Raw genomic sequence first — 24203 nt, forward strand, 5'->3', positions numbered from 1 at the left:
TAATGAAGGGACCAAAGAATCACAGCCCATAGTCGACAGCAAAACATGGACTCATTCTCTGCCTTCCATAGTCCGACTACCAGTTGATTATTTTCCTCCTGACATGTTGTTAAACATTATTAGTACTGCAGACTATGTACTCCACGCCTCATTACACCGGCTGGCGTTACATATTATTTAACCCTTCGCCAGGTTTTGTCGTTCCTGCTACGAGCGCCCGTGTTGTCGTCGGAGCAAAGCCGGCGTAATCCTGTAAGGGCGGATGAGTAGACAGACCGTTTGTCTCTGAGGGGGGAGGAAGCTGAGCATATGGAGAGGCTTTGTAATGGGCGTGTGGCTAATTAGCGAGTGTTTTGGTCTCTTTTACGCACCTCGTCATGAATATCTTTGTTTACATTGCGCGCAAAGCTGCCACGCCATCCAATCACAGCCAATTAGCAGAGACTTCCTGTCCTGTCGCTCACCTCCCCTGCGGCAGATTAGGTCCACGACCGTGCCGGTGCACTTTGCCCTCGCCAAGGACGGCGCACATTCTCACGCTGGCCTCGCAAGGCGTTTTGGGGGGCGGCCTCCCCCCCCCGCCGACTTATGTGCCCTAAGGTTCGGGGCGCGCCGACATGAGCGCCACCAGCAGCACCAGACTGAGCCCCAGTCCCAATTTGCTGCAGGTGAACGAGCCAAAGCGCTATGGCTCCACGCTGTCACTGGAGGAGAGGTGTGAGCAGTCTTTCTTCCTCTTTTACTACTACAGGATGGAGGACGAGGCCGTGCTGGACCGAGGGGCGTCTTTAGTCAAGCACATCTGCGACCAAGAGGAGGTCGAGGGTGAGTTGCACGCCACGCTGGGGGCACTTGGTGGGGGTTATCATGTTTATTGTCCAGGGAAGCAATGGTGGCATTTATTCCTAAATATATGTGGAAGTATATCCTAATTGTGTGCTTCATTACAGTGTAATAGTAGTACAAATAAATAACTATAAATTATTTATATTCTTTAAAAAATGTATCATATTTTTTGTAATTATTTAGAATTTTTTGGGTATTTATTTTGTAACTTACCGGTATCATATTTTAGAAAAAATATTTTCAAGTTGTTTGGGATTTTTGTGCATTTCTGGGGGTATTTTATGATATTGGTTTGTATTTTCATAATTTGTTTCTTTATATTTTTTATTTTCAAAATTCTTGTAAAATTTGGTAGAATTTTTTTTTAAATATTTGTGATTGTATTTGTTTTTAAACTTTCCTTGTGCCTTTTTATCATTATTATTATTATTTTTATTATTGTACCTTGAGTATTTTTATTTTATATACCAATGACATATATTTTTTACTAATACACTTCTTAAAAAATACTAATATTTAATTATTATATTTTTAATTAAATTGATTAAAATGTGTGTGAATGTTATAGTACTACTATTTTTTGTACCTTTAGTATTCTTATTTAATATTCACATGACATTTTTTTTTTACAAATAATATAATAAGTAAAAAATACAAATATTTCGTTAATATGTCTTCAATTTAATAACATAAAATGTGCGTGAATGGTATAGTACTATTATTTATTTGTACCTTTAGTATTCTTATTTTATATTTCTATGACGTATACTTTTTTTTTTACAATGTGATTTCAAAATGAAAATATTTCATTATTATATATATTTTTTTAAATTCAACTTTATTTTTTGTACCTTTAATATTCTTTATTTATGTTTATCTGACATATTTTCACAAAGAATATAATAGTTTAAAAAACAAACAAATATTTTGTTATTATATTTTTGTTATTAAATGAATTATAATGTGTGTGCGTGTAAATGTTATCGTTCTATTATTGTTTTGTACCTTTAGTATTCCTGTTTTATCTTTTTTGACATATATATATATATATATATATATATATATATATATATATATATATATATATATATATATATATATATATATACATATATGTGTGTATGTATATATATATTTATGTATATGTATATATATATATATATGTATGTATATGTATACAATTTTTTTTACAGACAATGTAATAGTTAAAAAAATACTAATATTTCATTAATATATTTTGAAATATATAAATAATTATTATGTTTTTAATTAAATTAATTAAAATGTTTGTGTATGTTATAGTACTATTTTTGAATCATATATATATATATATATATAATTTCTATGACGTATGTATTTTATTTACAAAGAATATAATACAAAAATACAAATATTTCATTATTGTATTTCAATTCTAAAAATAACTAACTAATTAGAATGTGTGTGAATGTTATAGTACTATTACTCTTTTGTACTTTTAATATTCTTTATTCCTATTTCTCTGACATAATTTTTTTTCACAAAGAATATAATAGTTAAAAAAACTAATAAATATTTATTTATAATTTTTTATTAAATCCATTATAATGTGCGTGTGTGTAAATATTATCGTTCTATTATTGTTTTGTACCTTTAGTACTCTTGTTTAATATTTTTTTGACATATGTATATATATATATATATATATATATATATATATATATATATATATATATATATATATATATATATATATATATATATATATGTATATATATATATATATATATATATATATATATATATATATATATATATATATATATATATATATATATATATATATATATATATATGTATATATTTATATATATATATATTAAATATATAGGCATGTATGTCTTTATGTATACTTTTTTTTTTTTTACAAACAATGTAATAGTTTAAAAAAACTACTAGTATTTCATTAATATATTTAAATGTATAAATAATGATTATATTTTTAATTCAGTCAATTAAAATGTTTATGTTATAGTACAATTTTTTTATTTATTTTACCTTCAGTATTCGTATATTTCTATTTCTATGACATATGTATTTTATTTACAAAGAATATAATAATAAAAAATAAAACATTTAAAATTAATTAATACATTTTAATTCAACTAATTAAAATGTATGGCAATGTTATTTCTGGGTGGAGTCAAAGTGGTAGCTTGGTGGCCAACAGATGAACAGGCGCCACATTCTACACTTTCCCACACTGTTTAGCGGCGTGGCGTGAAAGAAAACTCGCCGAACATGTGATCCCGTGTGTGTTTACCTCGCTATTAATCCCCCCCGCCCCGCCCACTCACCTCCTGCAAAGACAAGACAACAAAAACATGACACATGCTTTCAACGTGTAAAATGTGACATAACATAATGTCTATTTTCGGAAGTGTTGAAAAATATTTACAATGTTAAACAACTACAATATACGTTTTTAAAACCATTTGGCACAACCCACTAAATCAATGCTCACTAGCACCTACAGTAAACTAAGCTAAGCTAAAGCTAAGCTGCACCACTGACAACTTGAAATAGGAGAATTGCAAAAGGAATAGACTTAACGGCAACTTCTTTAAGAATATAACAGGAATGCACCATGTGGGGTGCAGACCGTGTTCAAGGAAAGAAAAATGGATAAGCACTTTTATCTGGACCTGCACCAAAAATGAATGGATTCTCTCAGTTTAACCCAGTGGTCGGCAACCCAAAATGTTAAAAGAGCCATATTGGACCAAAAATCCCCCAAAAAATCTGTCTGGAGCTGCAAAAAATTAAAAGCTTTATATAAGTGTTATAATGAAGGCAATACATGATGTAAGTGTCTATATTATCTATATTAGCCTACTATCAAAATGATTTTAAAAGTCTTATATAAGTGTTATAACGAAGGCAACACATGATGTAAGTGTTTATATTAGCTAGATGAGATAACTTCTGGAAATGACTGTCTTAGAATGGCCAATGGTATAGATATGTGTGTCCAAGTTAAAGGAAACAGCAGGCTGTCTTCCTCTAATGGATTTATTACAATCTTTGCAAGCTGGGTAACATTTCCTGTGGTCTGGAACAACATGGCACACAAACAACTATGAGAAATGCAGCCAATAATACATACAGATAATGTGTCATGAGACATGCACATATAAATAAATACACAGAGGACATAAGTAAAGGAAATTAAATAAATATACCTACAAACGAGGCATAATGATGCAATATGTACATACAGTTAGCCTAAGTAGCATGTTAGCATTGATTAACCTGCAGTCATGCACTGACCAAATATGCCTGATTATAACTCCCCCAAGTCAATAACGTCAACAAAAGCTCACCTTTGTGCGTTCATGCACAGCATAAAAAGTTTGGTGGACAAAAAGAGACAAAGGAGTGGCATAAAACTTGTCCTTCTGTGGCAGCGTCGGAGAAAGTTGTACATGTGGACAAACTGACGCGGCACAGTCCACACAACTATGGTGAGTTCAAAGACCGTCAAAATTAGTAGGACAAAACGGCGCTCGCCAAATACTCTCATCAGTGAAGCATCTTTGATGTAAACATTTCTAGTTATTAGGAAGGTTTGTGTCATGTTTGTCCTCCAAGAAAAAAACTACTAAAACAAAATTTTTTTTTTTTCCCCTCACCTTTTCCCATTTTCATACATTTTTGAAAAAGCTCCAGGGAGCCATTAGGGCGGCGCTAAAGAGACGCATGGTTGCCTACCCCCAGTTTAACCAAAGCCTACAACTGTTTTGCTCAACTCAGCAAAAATGGTCAAAGTCTTTTCCCTAATGCTGCTCCTGTTGACAAACTGTAACTACTGTAACAAATTAAACTGGAACTGTGCTGTTATCAGTTAGGGCTGTAGAAATTAATCACAAAGAATGATTGCATGAATCATCTATAAATGCACACCTGAGAGGTTGTTACACAGTCAGTGATCAGGTGGATGCGTGAGTCAAAGATGACAAATTTCACTTCAGAGTCAACTCTGACGGGACTTTAGATCAAACTGTTTTATGCCAATAAATGACACGCGTTCAAGGAAAACGTTAAAAAAACATTTGTGTACCACATTCTGACAATAATATTGCATTTGTGTACAAATATTAGGGTCTTTTTTTAAAGATCATGCCGGCAAGTAATTCACTGTGATTAATCCGATTAATCACACTTCAAAAGTGTGATTAAAAAAAAATAATCCATCGACCGCACATTGATCAATAATGTATTTAATGTGATATTAATGATAATACTAAGGATAATAACAACACAGCACGTTTATATAGCACTTTTCTTGGCTCTCAAAGACGGATTTATAGAACAATTTTAGATAACCACAAATAGTACACGATTTTTGAATACCTGACATTTTAAAAATCTTTTTTGTTTCTATTTGTGTTATTTCATAATAATAATTAAAAACATGAGGAAACACTTATCACAAGTACACAGTATTAGGCATTAATAAATCATTACTGATTTCCTCATTTATAATGCATATTTCCGACATCATTACTCAGTAGTATGCCGTTTATAAACACAGTTATACATTTTTTACCTATTGATAATAAACTTCTCTATACAATGCTTAATGGATGATCTTGTATACCGGTACTTTATAAATGATTGAGTTAGCATTTTTACAATCAGGTATGTACTATATATATGTGTGTGTGTGTGTATGTATATATATATATATGTATATATGTATATATACGTGTGTGTATATATATATATATATATATATATATATATATATATATACATATATATATATATACATATATACATACATACATATGTATGTATGTATGTATGTATGTATGTATGTATGTATGTATATATATATATATGTATATATATGTGTATATATATATATATATATATGTATATATATATGTATATATATATATACATATATATATATATATATATATATATATATATATATATATATAGATATGTATATATATGTGTATATATATATATGTATATATATATGTATATATATATATATATATATATATATATATATATATATATATATATATATATATATATATATATATATATTTATATATATATATATATATATATATATATTTATATATTTATAGATGATCTTGTATACTTTATAAATGATTGAGTTAGCATTTTTACAATCAGGTATGTACTATATATATGTGTTTGTGTGTGTATGTATATATATATGTATATATACACGTGTGTGTATATATATATATATATATATATATATATATATATATATATATATATATATATATGTATGTATGTATGTATGTATATATATATATGTATATATATATATATATATATATATATATATATATGCATATATATATATATATATATATATATACATATACATATACTATATATATTTAAGTATTATTTAGTTTATAACAATAGGTGCAGTTACAGAATATTTATTAATATATAAGTTAGTTTACTATTAAGCTACTAGTAGGCATTAATTAAGTATTAGTAAATTCTAATACAAAGTTATGCAGAACACATTCCATTATATTGCAACCTATATTATAATAATATTAATATATATATATATATATAGTCATATAAAATAGTAATAAATAATGTTAAATAAATAATATTAAATAAAAAAATAAAAAATAAAAAAAAAATATATATATATATATATATATATATATATATATATATATATATATATATATATATATATATATATATTATTAAGTAATAGGTGCAGTTAAAAATATTATATATATTTATATATAATATAAGTTATTTATTATTAAGCATTAATAGCATACATTTGTATTAGTATTTACTAATGCATTATTATTAGATAATACATACAATAATACAGATAATAGATGGACTTCCCTAATGACATCATGGAGACCCATGGATGGGAGCAGAAATAGAGGAAGACCAAGAGTGAGATGGCGAGATGACATAGACAAATATTGGGGAACAGTGCAGTGGCAGGGAGCAGCTAGAGATCGTTCACTATGGCAGAAACATGCTGAGGCTTTCGTCCAGCAGTGGACTGACAATGGCTGATGATGATGATGATATTATTATTATTTCAGTATTTATTAATAGTGTGTACTTGTTATAAAGTGTTACCCAAAATACATATATACAACGATAATTTGTCATAAAAGTAATTGATTTATTTAATTTCTAATTTAATTCATTCATTCATTCATTGAACTCAAGTCATTTCAATGAACTCGTCATATGTATGTTATTTTCCCCCACAGGAATATTATTTTTGACTGATTCATTGCTTGAAATTATTTTTACTTTGCTTTTTCAGATTTTTTTCAACCTAAAAAAAATAAATCAAAATGACATTCTATTTTTGCTTATCAGATGAACCGTAATTAGTTGGTTTTTTTGAACATGTGTAACGAGTTGGACTACGAAGCAACACATGTTTATCATTTTGCACAATTCAACACGTCATCTACATCTCCTATTAGTATTGATCCGGACTAAGAAAAGAGGTATAAACTAAGGCCAATGTTTCAAAGCAGTTTGGCATTAACATGCGGCCCACGCTCGGTGGCACCTTGCCATCATCCCTGCTGGTCAGGGGCCGGTCCCGCTGCTGGTTACCGCGGGCAACCAGCGCCCGGCGTTGCCTCCGCTCAGAAATCTCCGCCGCGGGCTAAACAAACCTCCTTCTTGCCAACGCGACCATTTCACATCATTCAGCTCCGAAATGAGTTCTTCATCCCGGCCGGAGAAAAGAAGAGGAAGTAGTCGCACAAAGCTGCTCGGAGCTGTGTGCAAATCTTCCTTTCCAGCGCACTGACTCGGCTCTTTTTTTCCGCTTCTCGCCTCCGTAGCATCGCCTTCTTTTGCAAATGGCTTCACGCTAGCTTTTACTGCTCGTCTATCAGCGCTAATAGCGACATCCTCTCTCTATTTGTCTGCCAGCGCCTTTACATTGTTACCTAAAAGCCCGAGAAGTTTGTCCGTACGTTACAAACGACTTAATGAACCATTAAAACGTAACAAGGAATCGCTTCGTTTACGTGCAGATCCAGAGAAAACATCCAGGATTTGATCGTATTTCATCTAGAGAAGCTCAAGCAACTCATAAATTGAGGCAAATGTTGCGTATTCCTTCGTATTAAGTGAAGTACTTTATGGAGAAATGCAGATAAATAGCAAGAATGGAATGTGCCTCACTGGGTAGGCAACAGACCAAACACCCCGATGCCCTTGTTCTCATTTCGGGTGACTTTAATCGTGCTTCTTTGGACTCAATTTTACCCACTTTCCACCAGTATATCTAAGTCGAAGTCTTAGGTGCTGCTGTTTTGGGCAGCAACAAAGCCCTGCTGGCCTAATGCTGTAACGTCAGCATGAAAAAAACTGGCAGCTCAGTTGGCAAAATTTTACAGCAAAAATTTTTTTTACACCGAATTACCGTAAATTGAAAATCGGTAACAGTGTTATTTTTACGGTAAAATTTGGCCCACAGACCTGCCAGGGATTACCCGTAAAATGTACAGTCGTTGTTTTTACAGTGCAATACTGTAAATGGAAATGTGGTAGCACTTTTATTTTTGTGGTAAAAATGTACAGCTGGGACTCTTCTTTATTAAAAACTTTTTTTTTGTTCATTGTAACATCTACGGTTGTTGCTTTTACGGTGCATTACTGTAAATGGAGAAAATGGTACCACTGCAATTTTTACCGTGAAATTCTGGTGAAAAAGTTGCCTGTAAAAATGACAGACGTTTTTTTTTTTACAGTGCATTACTGTAAATGGAAAAATGGTAACACTGTAATTTTTCCGGTGACATTTGGCAACAGAGCTGCCTGTAAAAACTACAGAAGTTGCTTTTACAGTGTATTACTGTAAATTGAAAAACAGTACCCCTGTTATTTTTACTGTAAATTTCTGGCCACTGAGCAGCCAGTTTTTTTTACCGTGAAAAACAGACAAAAAAAACCAACGTTTTTACAGTGCATTACTGTGAATTTAAAAACGGTCCTACTTTTAGTTTTACAGTAAAATTCTGGCAACAGAGCTGTCATTTTTTAAAAATGTATTGTAACATCTATGATTGTTGTTTTTACAGTGCATTACTGTAAATGGAAAAATGGTAACATTGTAATTTTTACAGTTAAATTCTGGGGACTGAACTGCCTCTTTTTTTACCGGAAAAAATCTACGGTCGTTTTTAGTGCATTACTGTAAATAGAAACGAGTAATAAATGTTATTTTTGCGATAAAATTTGGCGACAGAGCTGCCTGTAAAAACTACAGAAGTTGCTTTTACAGTGCATGACTGTAAATTGCAAAACAGTACCCCTGGTTTTTACTGTAAAATTCTGGCGACTGAGCAGCCATTTTTATTTTTATTTGTTACCGTAAATTTAAAAAATACAAGTTTTACAGTGTATTCATGTAAATTGAAAAACGGTATTTTTACGATCAAATTCTGGCTACAGACCTGTTAGTATATTACTCTGAAATTTACGGCCGTTGTTTTTACAGTGCATTACTGTAAATAGAAAAATGGTAACACTGTTATTTTTACAGTTCATTTTTACAGTAAGATTCTGGGGACTGAGCTGCCTCATTTTTACAGAAAAATCGACGGTTGTTTTTTAATCCATTACTGTAAATAAAAAAACGAGTAACAATGTTACTTTTGCGGTAATATTTTGCTGACTGAGCTGCCAGTTTTTTTTTTATTGTGAAATCTATGGTCGTTGTTTTTACAGTGCATTACTGTAAATGGAGAACTGGTAAGACTGTAATTTTTACAGTGACATTTGTGCCTATAGTTGATTTTACATACATTACTGTAAATAAAAAAACAGTACCCCTGTTATTTTTACTGTAAAATTCTGGCGACTGAGCGGCCAGTTTTTATTTTTATCGTCATTTTTTTTTTACTATATAATCTACAGTTGTATATCTATTTGCATTACTGTATACGTAAAAACAGCAATCACTTTTAATTTTAAAGTAAAATTATGGTGACTGAGGTGTCCCTTTTTTAACCGTAAAATCTGGGGTCGTTGTTTTTACAGTGTATTACTGTAAATGGAAAAACGGTGTAACTGTTATTTTTACGATCAAATTCTGGCTACTGACCTGTTAGTTTATTACTGTGAAATTTACGGCCGTTGTTTTTACAGTGCATTACTGTAAATGGAAAAATGGTAACACTGTTATTTTTACAGTTAAATTCTGGGGACTGAGCTGCCTCATTTTTTACCGAAAAATCTACGGTCGTTTTTAGTCCATTACTGTAAATAGAAAAACGAGTAACAATGTTACTTTTGCGGTAAAATTTTGCTGACTGAGCTGCCAGTTCTTTCAATTGTAAAATATACAGTCGTCGTTTTTACAGTGTATTACTGTAAATTTAAAAAACATGATTTTAAGATACAATTTTGGAAACTGAACTGCCAGTTTTTTTATTTTTATCGTAACATCTATGGTTGTTGCTTTTACAGTGCAATACTGTAAATGGAAAAATGGTAAGACTGTAATTTTTACAGTGACATTTGGCGACAGAGCTTCCTGTAAAAACGACAGAAGTTGATTTTACATACATTACTGTAAATAAAAAAAACAGTACCCCTGTTATTTTTACTGTAAAATTCTGGCGACTGAGCAGCCAGTTTTTATTTTTATTGTCATTTTTTTTAACTATATAATCTATAGTTGTTTATCTATGTGCATTACTGTATACGTAAAAACAGCAATCACTTTTAATTTTAAAGTAAAATTATGGTGACTGAGCTGTCCCTTTTTTAACCGTAAAATCTGGGGTCGTTGTTTTTACAGTGTATTACTGTAAATTGAAAAACGGTATAACTGTTATTTTTACGATCAAATTCTGGCTACTGACCTGTTAGTTTATAACTGTGAAATTTACGGCCGTTGTTTTTACAGTGCATTACTGTAAATGGAAAAATGGTAACACTGTTATTTTTACAGTTAATTTTTACAGTTAAATTCTGGGGACTGAGCTGCCTCATTTTTACCGAAAAATCTACGGTCGTTTTTAGTCCATTACTGTAAATAGAAAAATGAGTGGCTTTTGCGGTAATATTTTGCTGACTGAGCTGCCATTTTAAAAAAAATTGTAAACTCTACGGTCGTTGTTTTTACAGTGTATTACTGTTTTAATTGAAAAAACATGATTTTTAAGATACAATTTTGGAAACTGAACTGCCAGTTTTTTTTATATATCGTAACATCTATGGTTGTTGCTTTTACATTGCATTACTGTAAATGGAAAAATGGTAAGACTGTAATTTTTACAGTGACATTTGGCGACAGAGCTGCCTGTAAAAACAACAGAAGTTGATTTTACATACATTACTGTAAATAAAAAACAGTACCCCTGTTATTTTTACTGTAAAATTCTGGCGACTGAGCAGCCAGTTTTTATTTTTATCGTCATTTTTTTTTTACTATATAATCTACAGTTGTTTATCTATGTGCATTACTGTATACGTAAGAACAGCAATCACTTTTAATTTTAAAGTAAAATTATGGTGACTGAGGTGTCCCTTCTTTAACCGTAAAATCTGGGGTCGTTGTTTTTACAGTGTATTACTGTAAATTGAAAAACGGTATAACTGTTATTTTTACGATCAAATTCTGGCTACTGACCTGTTAGTTTATTACTGTGAAATTTACGGCCGTAGTTTTTACAGTGCATTACGGTAAATGGAAAAATGGTAACATTGTAATTTTTGCAGTAAATTTTTACAGTTCAATTCTGGGGACTGAGCTGCCTCATTTTTACCGGAAAATCTACGGACGTTTTTAGTCCATTACTGTAAATAGAAAAACGAGTGGCTTTTACGGTAATATTTTGCTGACTGAGCTGCCATTTTTTAAAAAATTGTAAAATCTACGGTCGTTGTTTTTACAGTGTATTACTGTAAATTGAAAAAACATGATTTTTAAGATACAATTTTGGAAACTGAACTGCCAGTTTTTTTTTTAATCGTAATATCTATGGTTGTTGCTTTTACAGTGCATTACTGTAAATGGAAAAATGGTAAGACTGTAATTTTTACAGTAACATTTGGCGACAGAGCTGCCTGTAAAAACTACAGAAGTTGATTTTACATACATTACTGTAAATTAAAAAACAGTACACCTGTTATTTTTACTGTAAAAAGCCAGTTTTTATTTTAATCATAATTTTTTTTTTACTATATAATCTACAGTTGTTTATCTATGCGCATTACTGTATACGTAAAAACAGTATCACTTTTCATTTTAAAGTCAAATTATGGTGACTGAGCTGTCCCTTTTTTATCCGTAAAATCTGGGGTCAATGTTTTTACAGTGTGTTACTGTAAATTGAAAAACGGTATAACTGTTGTTTTTACGATCAAATTCTGGCTACTGACCTGTTAGTTTATTACTGTGAAATTTACGGCCGTAGTTTTTACAGTGCATTACGGTAAATGGAAACATGGTAATATTGTAATTTTTACAGTAAATTTTTACAGTTCAATTCTGGGGACTGAGCTGCCTCGTTTTTACCGGAAAATCTACGGACGTTTTTAGTCCATTACTGTAAATAGAAAAACGAGTGGCTTTTACGGTAATATTTTGCTGACAGAGCTGCCATTTTTTTAAAAATTGTAAAATCTACGGTCGTTGTTTTTACAGTGTATTACTGTAAATTGAAAAAACATGATTTTTAAGATACAATTTTGGAAACTGAACTGCCAGTTTTTTTTTTAATCGGAATATCTATGGTTGTTGCTTTTACAGTGCGTTACTGTAAATGGAAAAATGGTAAGACTGTAATTTTTACAGTAACATTTGGCGACAGAGCTGCCTGTAAAAACTACAGAAGTTGATTTTACATACATTACTGTAAATTAAAAAACAGTACACCTGTTATTTTTACTGTAAAAAGCCAGTTTTTATTTTAATCATAATTTTTTTTTAACTATATAATCTACAGTTGTTTATCCATGCGCATTACTGTATACGTAAAAACAGCAATCACTTTTAATTTTAAAGGAAAATTATGGTGACTGAGCTGTCCCTTTTTTAACCGTAAAATCTGGGGTCGTTGTTTTTACAGTGTATTACCGTAAATTGAAAAACGGTATAACTGTTATTTTTACGATCAAATTCTGGCTACTGACCTGTTAGTTTATAACTGTGAAATTTACGGCCGTTGTTTTTACAGTGCATTACTGTAAATGGAAAAATGGTAACAATGTTATTTTTACTGTTAAATTCTGGGGACTGAGCTACCTCATTTTTACCGAAAAATCTACGGTCGTTTTTAGTCCATTACTGTAAATAGAAAAACGAGTAACAATGTTACTTTTGCGGTAAAATTTTGCTGACTGAGCTGCCAGTTCTTTTAATTGTAAAATATACAGTCGTCGTTTTTACAGTGTATTACTGTAAATTGAAAAAACATGATTTTTAAGATACAATTTTGGAAACTGAACTGCCAGTTTTTTTTTTATCGTAACATCTATGGTTGTTGCTTTTACAGTGCATTACTTTAAATGGAAAAATGGTAAGACTGTAATTTTTACAGTGACATTTGGCGACAGAGCTGCCTGTAAAAACAACAGAAGTTGATTTTACATACATTACTGTAAATAAAAAAAACAGTACCCCTGTTATTTTTACTGTAAAATTCTGGTGACTGAGCAGCCAGTTTTTATTTTTATCGTCATTTTTTTTTACTATATAATCTACAGTTGTTTATCTATGTGCATTACTGTATACGTAAAAACAGCAATCACTTTTAATTTTAAAGTAAAATTATGGTGACTGAGCTGTCCCTTTTTTAACCGTAAAATCTGGGGTCGTTGTTTTTACAGTGTATTACTGTAAATTGAAAAACGGTATAACTGTTATTTTTTCGATCAAATTCTGGCTACTGACCTGTTAGTTTATTACTGTGAAATTTACGGCCGTTGTTTTTACAGTGCATTACTGGAAAAATGGTAACACTGTTATTTTTACAGTTAATTTTTACAGTTAAATTCTGGGGACTGAGCTGCTTCATTTTTACCGAAAAATCTACGGTCGTTTTTAGTCCATTACTGTAAATAGAAAAACGAGTGGCTTTTGCGGTAATATTTTGCTGACTGAGCTGCCATTTTTTTAAAAATTGTAAACTCTACGGTCGTTGTTTTTACAGTGTATTACTGTAAATTGAAAAAACATGATTTTTAAGATACAATTTTGGAAACTGAACTGCCAGTTTTTTTTTAATCGTAATATCTATGGTTGTTGCTTTTACAGTGCATTACTGTAAATGGAAAAATGGTAAGACTGTAATTTTTACAGTGACATTTGGCGACAGAGCTGCCTGTAAAAACTACAGAAGTTGATTTTACATACATTACTGTAAATAAAAAAACAGTACCCCGGTTATTTTTACTGTAAAATTCTGGCGACTGAGCAGCCAGTTTTTATTTTTATCGTCATTTTTTTTTACTATATAATCTACAGTTGTTTATCTATGTGCATTACTGTATACGTAAGAACAGCAATCACTTTTAATTTTAAAGTAAAATTATGGTGACTGAGCTGTCCCTTCTTTAACCGTAAAATCTGGGGTCGTTGTTTTTACAGTGTATTACTGTAAATTGAAAAACGGTATAACTGTTATTTTTACGATCAAATTCTGGCTACTGACCTGTTAGTTTATTACTGTGAAATTTACGGCCGTTGTTTTTACAGTGCATTACGGTAAATGGAAAAATGGTAACATTGTAATTTTTACAGTAAATTTTTACGGTTCAATTCTGGGGACTGAGCTGACTCATTTTTACCAGAAAATCTACGGACGTTTTTAGTCCATTACTGTAAATAGAAAAACAAGTGGCTTTTACGGTAATATTTTGCTGACTGAGCTGCCATTTTTTAAAAAATTGTAAAATCTACGGTCGTTGTTTTTACAGTGTATTACTGTAAATTGAAAAAACATGATTTTTAAGATACAATTTTGGAAACTGAACTGCCAGTTTTTTTTTTAATCGTAATATCTATGGTTGTTGCTTTTACAGTGCATTACTGTAAATGGAAAAATGGTAAGACTGTAATTTTTACAGTAACATTTGGCGACAGAGCTGCCTGTAAAAACTACAGAAGTTGATTTTACATACATTACTGTAAATTAAAAAACAGTACACCTGTTATCTTTACTGTAAAAAGCCAGTTTTTATTTTAATCATAATTTTTTTTTTACTATATAATCTACAGTTGTTTATCCATGCGCATTACTGTATACGTAAAAACAGTATCACTTTTAATTTTAAAGTCAAATTATGGTGACTGAGCTGTCCCTTTTTTATCCGTAAAATCTGGGGTCAATGTTTTTACAGTGTATTACTGTAAATTGAAAAAACATGACTTTTAAGATACAATTTTAGAAACTGAACTGCCAGTTTTTTTGTATATGAAAAAAACAGTACCACTTTTAATTTTACTGTGAAATAATGGCTACTGACCTGCCAGTTTTTATTATTCGTAAAATATGCTGGCTTTTTTCTTCTTCTTCAGTGCACTAACAAACAGTGCCACTTGGTTAATATAAGTCAAATCAAACTCAAGTTTAATACGAAATAAAAAGGTGTTTTTATGGAGAATTGCAGAGCAACAGCAAGAATGGGTGACATGCCTCGATAGGTGCTGCTGTTTTGGTTAGCAGTAGCAGTAAATATATAAATAGATAGACGCCATTTCAGTTACTACCTGTTTTTTGTCTTAATGAAATGAAGTTGAAATATGAAGTAAAAAGCCGTGTGTAGGTGCAGTATGACTGTCAGCCATGAGGTATTCTCTCCACAAGGCTTTTAAATATCAACAGTTCTGTAATTTGTGCTTCTCGGGCGTTTTAGTCGCGGCGCTGCTGACATTTGCTTTGTCTTTCCGCGTCGTAATCGCCGCTGAACTTCAGAAAATTGCTGATATTAAAGACCGACAGCCCCCGCCAAAGAAGGACACGTATTCTGTACTTTAATCAATTGTCCACTGATCTTCTTAGAACAGGGGTCGGCAACTCTAAATGTTGAAAGAGCCATATTGGACCAAAAATAAAAAAAATAAAAAAAATCTGTCTGGAGCCGCAAAAAATTAAAAGCCTTATATAAGTCTTATAATGAAGACAACACATGATGTAAGTGTCTATATTATCTATATTAGCCTACTATCAAAGGCTGACTCAAATCTACGTTGACAGAAATGTTTTAATTTTTATTCTACACATTTTTGCAACATTGGAAATCATTAGTAAAACGGAGGCTTCTCACAGGATGAGATAACTTCTGGAAATGACTGGCCCCAGAATGGCCAAAGGTATATAGATGTGTGTGTCCAAGTCAAAGGAAACAGCGTGCTGTCTTCTTATAATGGATTTATTACCATCTTTGCAAGCTGGGTAACGTTTGCTGTGGTCTGGAACAACAGGGCATACAAACAACCATGAGGAATGCAGCCAAAAATACATACAGACAATGTGTCATGAACCAGGCAAATTTAAAATAAATACACAGAGGACTTAAGTAAAGGAAATTAAATGAGCTCAAATATACCTACAAACGAGGCACAAAGATGCAATATGTACATACAGCTAGCCTAAATAGCATGTTAGCATCAATTAGCTGGCAGTCATGCACTGACCAAATATGCTTGATTAGCACTCCAGCAAATCAGTAAAAAAAATAATCAACAAAGCTCACCTTTTGTGAATTCACACACAGTATAAAACATTTGGTGGACAAAATGAGAGAAAGAAAGAGTGGCATAAAACACGTCTTTCTGTGGCAGCATCGGAGAAAGTTGTACATGTAAACAAACTACGATGAGTTCAAGGATCGCTGAAATTAGTAGGACAAAACAGTGCTTGCCAAATACTCTCATCAATGAAGCATGTTTAATATAAACAGTGGGATTTCTAATAATTAAGAGATTTGTGTCATGTTTGTTATCCCACAGAAACCATAGTAAAACAAAACAAACATTTTTTTTTCATATTTTTCCATTTTCATACGTCTTTGAAAAAGCTCCAGGGAGCCACTAGGGCGGCGCTAAAGAGACGGATTGCTGACCCCCGTCTTAGAATATCATGTAACTGAATATACATCTTTATTGTCATCAAAAATACAGGGATCTGTCCTGTTGAAAGTGCATTTATAATACTAAACAAAATTATGCAAAAATTTGAAATCAATATACTACGGGAAATATTAACCAATTCACTATCAAACCAGTTATTTAAAAAAAAAAGTACATTCTTATTATCAATTAGAAAATATAGTTTTATACATTTCTATAAGGATCATATCCTTTTCTTGATGTATCTATTTGTCCAAAATACATTGATAAAAAAGTATTTCATTTTCATTGAGTTTTTTTGTTTGAATCTAAAAAACTGACAAAACACTAAACAGCCTGGAAAAACTGTTAATTAAAGCATTTTGAGGGGATATCTCAAAAGCATTTTAATAGACGATAGTTATACTTGTAATGAGCATGCAGTGAAATGTATCTTTTTTGATGATTATGTCCTAAATATACTTAATGAAACTGAATATAAACGTGATAAATAACACGAATATCATTAATATTATTGCCAACGCAATTTTTGTCCTACTTTGCCACAATGCAAAAATGACTGTTGATTGTCTCAGAGTGGGCTCTACATTTATATATATATATTTAAATTAAATTAAATTGAAAACCTGTGCAAGAGCTCTAACATTTTTTGCATTAGAAATACATTAAAGAAATGATTACATGTTTTGAAATTAAATTAAATTAAATTAAAATACATTTAATACAATTTTATTAAATTAAATTAAAATACATTAAATTAAATTAAATTAAATTAAATTACATTTAATTTAATTTAATTTAATTTAATTTAATTTGAATTAATTTGATTTAATTTGATTTAATTTAATTTAATTTAATTTGATTTAATTTGATTTAATTTGATTTAATTTGATTTAATTTAATTTAATTTAATTTAATTTATCCATCCACCCATCCATTTCTACCACTTAAATTAAATTAAATTACATTAAATTAAATTTGATTTAATTTAATTTAATTTGATTTAATTTGATTTAATTTGATTTAATTTGATTTAATTTGATTTAATTTATCCATCCATCCATCCATTTTCTACCGCTTAATTTAATTTTAATTTTAATTTAATTTAATTTAATTCCAAAACATGTAATAATTTCTTTGATTGGCATTTTCTGCTGTAGCTCCAAAACTTTGGAACAATATCCCTATTGTTATTCGGACAGATCCCTCCTTAATGACTTTTAAATCAGGTCTTAAAACATATTTTTACTCTTTGGCTTTTAAACCAGCATGAGAGTTGTGTGATTTTTAGTCCATTTTATTTTCTCTGATGTATTTTATCTATTTACTCTTTTATAGTTAAATGTTTTATATTACTGACTCTTCTAGTATGTTTGTCTTAACTTCTGTGCAAAACTTCTATAGTTTTTTTTGAAATGTGCTATAGAAATAAAATGGATTGGATAATGTATTTCTAATGCATTTAAACTTAAAAAAACCCCCAATGTTTTTTACCTAAACAAGTTAGAGCTCTTGCACAGGTTGTCATCAGGTGTACCTAATGTTGTGGCCAGTGACCACGGTCCCTTTTGATCACGTATGTGGTTTTCACACCACTTTTGGGCGCCGTGGTGACTCAACAGATCATTTTCTGTGTCATAAAACGTGTTCGGCAGGGATGCACGTGGGGGCTTCCATTGATGTGGCGCTGCGGTGTTGTGGCATAAACACCAGCGAGGTGCCATCCTTGTTGAACCCAAAGCCTCGCGGTCAGCAGTTCGAGTGCGGGCCATGCTGGTTCTGTCTGCCGCGGCCCGACGGCTACCGACGGGTTGCGTCTTGATAGGACTGCCAAAAACCTTGTTGCATTTCAATGAAGCCCTCTTAAACACCACCCATTGTTGTGAGCGGGAATAATGAATGTTGTGTTTCAAGAGGAGCCATTGTTTTTTTTTTATTTAGGGGGTTTGGACACTTCCTGGTTGGGTCATAGTCAGCGCGTGGCTCCAAAAGACCGCATTTGAAAGCGATCTCATTCTGTATAAAGCCTTTTGTCTCGTACTATGAGTGTTTTCCCTCAATTTGAGCTCACAGGACAAGAGCAGTTGTTTATAATAATGTATATGTACATGTAGCATGCAAGTTAGGGATAGTCTCATTTCGAATGAGTCTACAGATCTACAAGTAAAAAAATGCCATAACTTGATAAAAATGTAACAAAGAGTTACAATTTTCCGCCCATGTTGAGATCTTATATCCTGTTACCAACACACCGAATATCAACACGGTACAAATAAAACTGTGGATTGTGTTTTGAGAACAAAATTGATCGGAATTCATACTTGGTATGTATTCATACTTTTTGGCAGTGTAAAACAATGCAACATTTTTTTGTATTACAACAAGGAAGTGTCCCAGCAGTACGAAATATATACCGCTATATAGCGGTGAGTATAAATAGATTCAACCTGTCTGTACCGTATTTAGTAAATATTACGTCCTTGCATTGGCATTAAAGTCCACTTAACTGGTGTGCTGTCTGCAAACAAGTCTGGTCTTTGTTCTATGACAAGACAAGGTGAACAAGAGCAGTTATTTATAATAATGTATATGTATATGTAGCATGCAATTTAGGGATAGTCTCAGCTCAAATGCAGATCTACAAGTAAAAAAATGCCATAACTTGATAAAAATTTAACAAAGAGTTACAATTTTCCGCCCATGTTGAGATCTTATATCCTGTTACAAACACACAGAATATCAACACGATACAAATAAAACTGTGGATTGTGTTTTGAGAACAAAATTGATCGGAATTTATACTTCGTATGTATTCATACTTTTTGGCAGTGTAAAACAATGCAACATTTTTTTGTATTACAACAAGGAAGTGTCCCAGCAGTACGAAATATATACCGCTATATAGCGGCAAGTATAAATAGATTCAACCTGTCTGTACCGTATTTAGTAAATATTACGTCTTGGCATTGGCATTAAAGTCCACTTAACTGGTGTGCTGTCTGCAAACAAGTCTGGTCTTTGTTTTATGACAAGACAAGGTGAACAAGAGCAGTTATTTATAATAATGTATATGTATATGTAGCATGCAATTTAGGGATAGTCTCAGCTCAAATGCAGATCTACAAGTAAAAAAATGCCATACCTTGATAAAAATTTAACAAAGAGTTACAATTTTCCGCCCATGTTGAGATCTTATATCCTGTTACAAACACACAGAATATCAACACGATACAAATAAAACTGTGGATTGTGTTTTGAGAACAAAATTGATCGGAATTCATACTTGGTATGTATTCATACTTTTTGGCAGTGTAAAACAATGCAACATTTTTTTGTATTACAACAAGGAAGTGTCCCAGCAGTACAAAATATATACCGCTATATAGCGGCAAGTATAAATAGATTCAACCAGTCTGTACCGTATTTAGTAAATATTACGTCTTGGCATTGGCATTAAAGTCCACTTAACTGGTGTGCTGTCTGCAAACAAGTCTGGTCTTTGTTCTATGACAAGACAAGGTGAACAAGAGCAGTTATTTATAATAATGTATACCGTATTTCCTTGAATAGCCGCAGGGGCGCTAATTAATTTAAAACCTCTTCTCACTCCTGCGGTTACCAAAACCATACGGAATGGGCAAGCATGCGCTAATTATTTTAAAACCTCTTCTCACTCCGGCGTTTACCTTATCATGAAAAGCACATTTAATAAAAAAAACGTTATTATGATCTTACCTTTACTTGTAAATGGGTCCATGTGCAGCTGCTTCTGATCAAAGGCAGTCTTTCTTATCTTTCTTCAGTTTTAAAAGTCTCTGGAGATATTCCTTTAAATATTACCTCCTGCTTCGATTGAAAGTCCAGTTTAGAAAACGGTTTTATTTTAGATATGTAATCCTCCATGGTAAAAGTGCAAGCAAACAATCGCTGCTCATGCTTGCTGCTTGTTGTCTTCTTCTGCAGTACCGGTCTCCTGCAGTACTGGTAGTCACAAGAAGGATCACTAGCGCCCTCTACCACCAGGAGGCGGTAGTCATTTAATGACTCATATTTGACCCGGCGGAAGTGCCAAGCATGCGCTAATTATTTTGCGAAACGAGTTTGACCCGGCTGTAATTCTAGGCAGGCGAATACTATATTCCCGGCGGCAATTCAAGGAAATACGGTATGCATATGTAGCATGCAATTTAGGGATAGTCTCAGCTCAAATGCAGATCTACAAGTAAAAAAATGCCATAACTTGATAAAAATTTAACAAAGAGCTACAATTTTCCGCCCATGTTGAGATCTTATATCCTGTTACCAACACACAGAATATCAACACGATACAAATAAAACTGTGGATTGTGTTTTGAGAACAAAATTGATCGGAATTCATACTTGGTATGCATTCATATTTTTTGGCAGTGTAAAACAATGCGACATTTTTTTGTATTGCATTGAGGAAGTGTCCCAGCAGTACAAAATATATACCGCTATATAGCGGCAAGTATAAATAGATTCAACCTGTCTGTACCGTATTTAGTAAATATTACGTCTTGGCATTGGCATTAAAGTCCACTTAACTGGTGTGCTGTCTGCAAACAAGTCTGGTCTTTGTTCTATGACAAGACAAGGTGGACACGAGTAGTTGTTTATAATAATGTCTATGTACATGTAGCATGCAAGTTAGGGATAGTCTCAGCTCAAATGAGTCTACAGATCTAAAAGTAAAAAAATGCCATAACTTGATAAAAATTTAACAAAGAGTTACAATTTTCCGCCCATGTTCAGATCTTATATCCTGTTACCAACACACCGAATATCAACACGATATAAATAAAACTGTGGATTGTGTTTTGTGAACAAAATTGATCAGAATTCATACTTGGTATATATTCATGCTTTTTGGCAGTGTAAAACAATGCAACATTTTTTTGTGTTACCATAAGGAAGTGTCCCAGCAGTACGAAATGCATACCAGGTATACATAGATTCAACCTGTCTGTATTGTATTTTGTAAATCTACAAATACAATAATACCATAACTTAATCAAAATTTAACAGATGGTTGCAATTTTTTGCCCATGTTGAGACATCATATTTTGTTCCAAACACACAACATTTCAACATGATACAAATAAAACTGTGGATTGTGTTTTGTGAACAAAATTGATCGGAGTTCATACTTGGTATATATTCATGCTTTTTGATAGTGTAAAACAATGCAAAACATTTTTGTATTACAATAAGGAAGTGTCCCAGCAGTACGAAATGTATACCAGGTATACATAGATTCAAGCTGTCTGTATTGTATTTTCTAAATATACAAATAAAATAATACCATAACTTAATCAAAATTTAACAGATGATTACAATTTTTTGCCCATGTTGAGACATCATATTTTGTTCCAAACACACACAATTTCAACGTGATACAAATTAAACTGTGGATTGTGTTTTGTGAACAAAATTGATCGGAGTTCATACTTGGTATATATTCATGCTTTTTGGCGGTGTAAAACAATGCAACATTTTTTTGTATTACAATAAGGAAGTGTCCCAGCAGTACGAAATGTATACATAGATTCAAGCTGTCTGTATTGTATTTTCTAAATCTACAAATAAAATAATACCATAACTTAATCAAAATTTAACAGATGATTACAATTTTTTGCCAATGTTGAGACATCATATTTTGTTCCAAACACACAAAATTTCAACATGATACAAATTAAACTGTGGATTGTGTTTTGTGAACAAAATTGATCGGAGTTCATACTTGGTATATATTCATGCTTTTTGATAGTGTAAAACAATGCAACATATTTTTGTATTACAATAAGGAAGTGTCCCAGCAGTAAGAAATGTATACAGAGATTCAAGCTGTCTGTATTGTATTTTCTAAATCTACAAATAAAATAATACCATAACTTAATCAAAATTTAACAGATGATTACAATTTTTTGCCCATGTTGAGACATCATATTTTGTTCCAAACACACAAAATTTCAACATGATACAAATTAAACTGTGGATTGTGTTTTGTGAACAAAATTGATCGGAATTCATACTTGGTATATATTCATGCTTTTTGGCAGTGTAAAACAATGCAACATTTTTTTGTATTACAATAAGGAAGTGTTCCAGCAGTACGAAATGTATACATAGATTCAAGCTATCTGTATTGTGTTTTCTAAATATACAAATAAAATAATACCATAACTTAATCAAAATTTAACAGATGATTAACATTTTTTGCCCATGTTGAGACATCATATTTTGTTCCAAACACACAAAATTTCAACATGATACAAATTAAACTGTGGATTGTGTTTTGTGAACAAAATTGATCGGAGTTCATACTTGGTATATATTCATGCTTTTTGGCGGTGTAAAACAATGCAACATTTTTTTGTATTACAATAAGGAAGTGTCCCAGCAGTACGAAATGTATACATAGATTCAAGCTATCTGTATTGTATTTAGTAAATATTCCGTGTTAGCACATTGGCATTAAAGTCCACTTGACTGGTGTGCTATCCGCAAACACTTTTCTTCTCTGTGCCATTAATGACCCTGAAAGTGATGTACATACAGATAAACTCTGGGTCAGACTGCGTCGGGTGCCAAAGCGCCTCGTCGCCATTTTCCTCGGCTTCGCCATTACGTGCTACTTTGTCGTCTGTCCAAATATTTGCTCTGACAGCCCACCGCGACCTCTGTAAGCCCACGCTTTGCTCCCTCGGATCGCTTGCGAGCCACGTGAGAGTGCGGAACCCGACTCGAGGTTATTTTTGGCTGATGTTTTGTGCAGATTTGCTAAATGTCAACGCTTCTTAAAAGCGCCGCTAAATTTCCTCGACATTTGTCTAAAAGATGGCTTTTTCGTCCTTGCAGGTCACCACACCGTTTACATCGGCGTGCGGGTGCCCAAGAGCTATCGGCGGCGGAGGCGTCACCGCCGGCGGCCCACCGGCGGCCAGAAGGACAGGAAGACGGAGAACACGTCCGACAAGTCGGACAACGAGGATGTCGGCAACAGCATCCTCAAGCCCCTCGGTAAGTCGCGATGGACGCCGTGTCGGAGCCCATCAAGGCCGGCGTCCGTTTCTCCACTGGACGCTGCTGCGCCCATTCATGGCGAACCCCTCCCCCCTGCGCTGAGAAGTTGCTGAGTCAACTTTGCGTCCAGAAATAGCGCGGCGCGTCCCGCTGACTGACGAGTGGACAGAGCGGA

General features: G+C 32.4%; 1 protein-coding gene across 1 annotated transcript in view; it reads left to right on the forward strand.

The window, feature by feature from the left end:
- Positions 1–24203, forward strand: part of slc4a4a (solute carrier family 4 member 4a) — a 191087-nt gene that overhangs the window by 28068 nt on the left and 138816 nt on the right. The window contains exons 3-4 of the mRNA XM_062025094.1: positions 752–825; positions 23864–24025. Coding sequence (XP_061881078.1) covers positions 752–825; positions 23864–24025 — 236 coding nt within the window. The remainder of the gene's footprint in view (positions 1–751; positions 826–23863; positions 24026–24203) is intronic.

The sequence above is a fragment of the Entelurus aequoreus genome, linkage group LG17, assembly GCF_033978785.1.
Source record: "Entelurus aequoreus isolate RoL-2023_Sb linkage group LG17, RoL_Eaeq_v1.1, whole genome shotgun sequence".
Lineage (NCBI taxonomy): Eukaryota > Metazoa > Chordata > Actinopteri > Syngnathiformes > Syngnathidae > Entelurus > Entelurus aequoreus.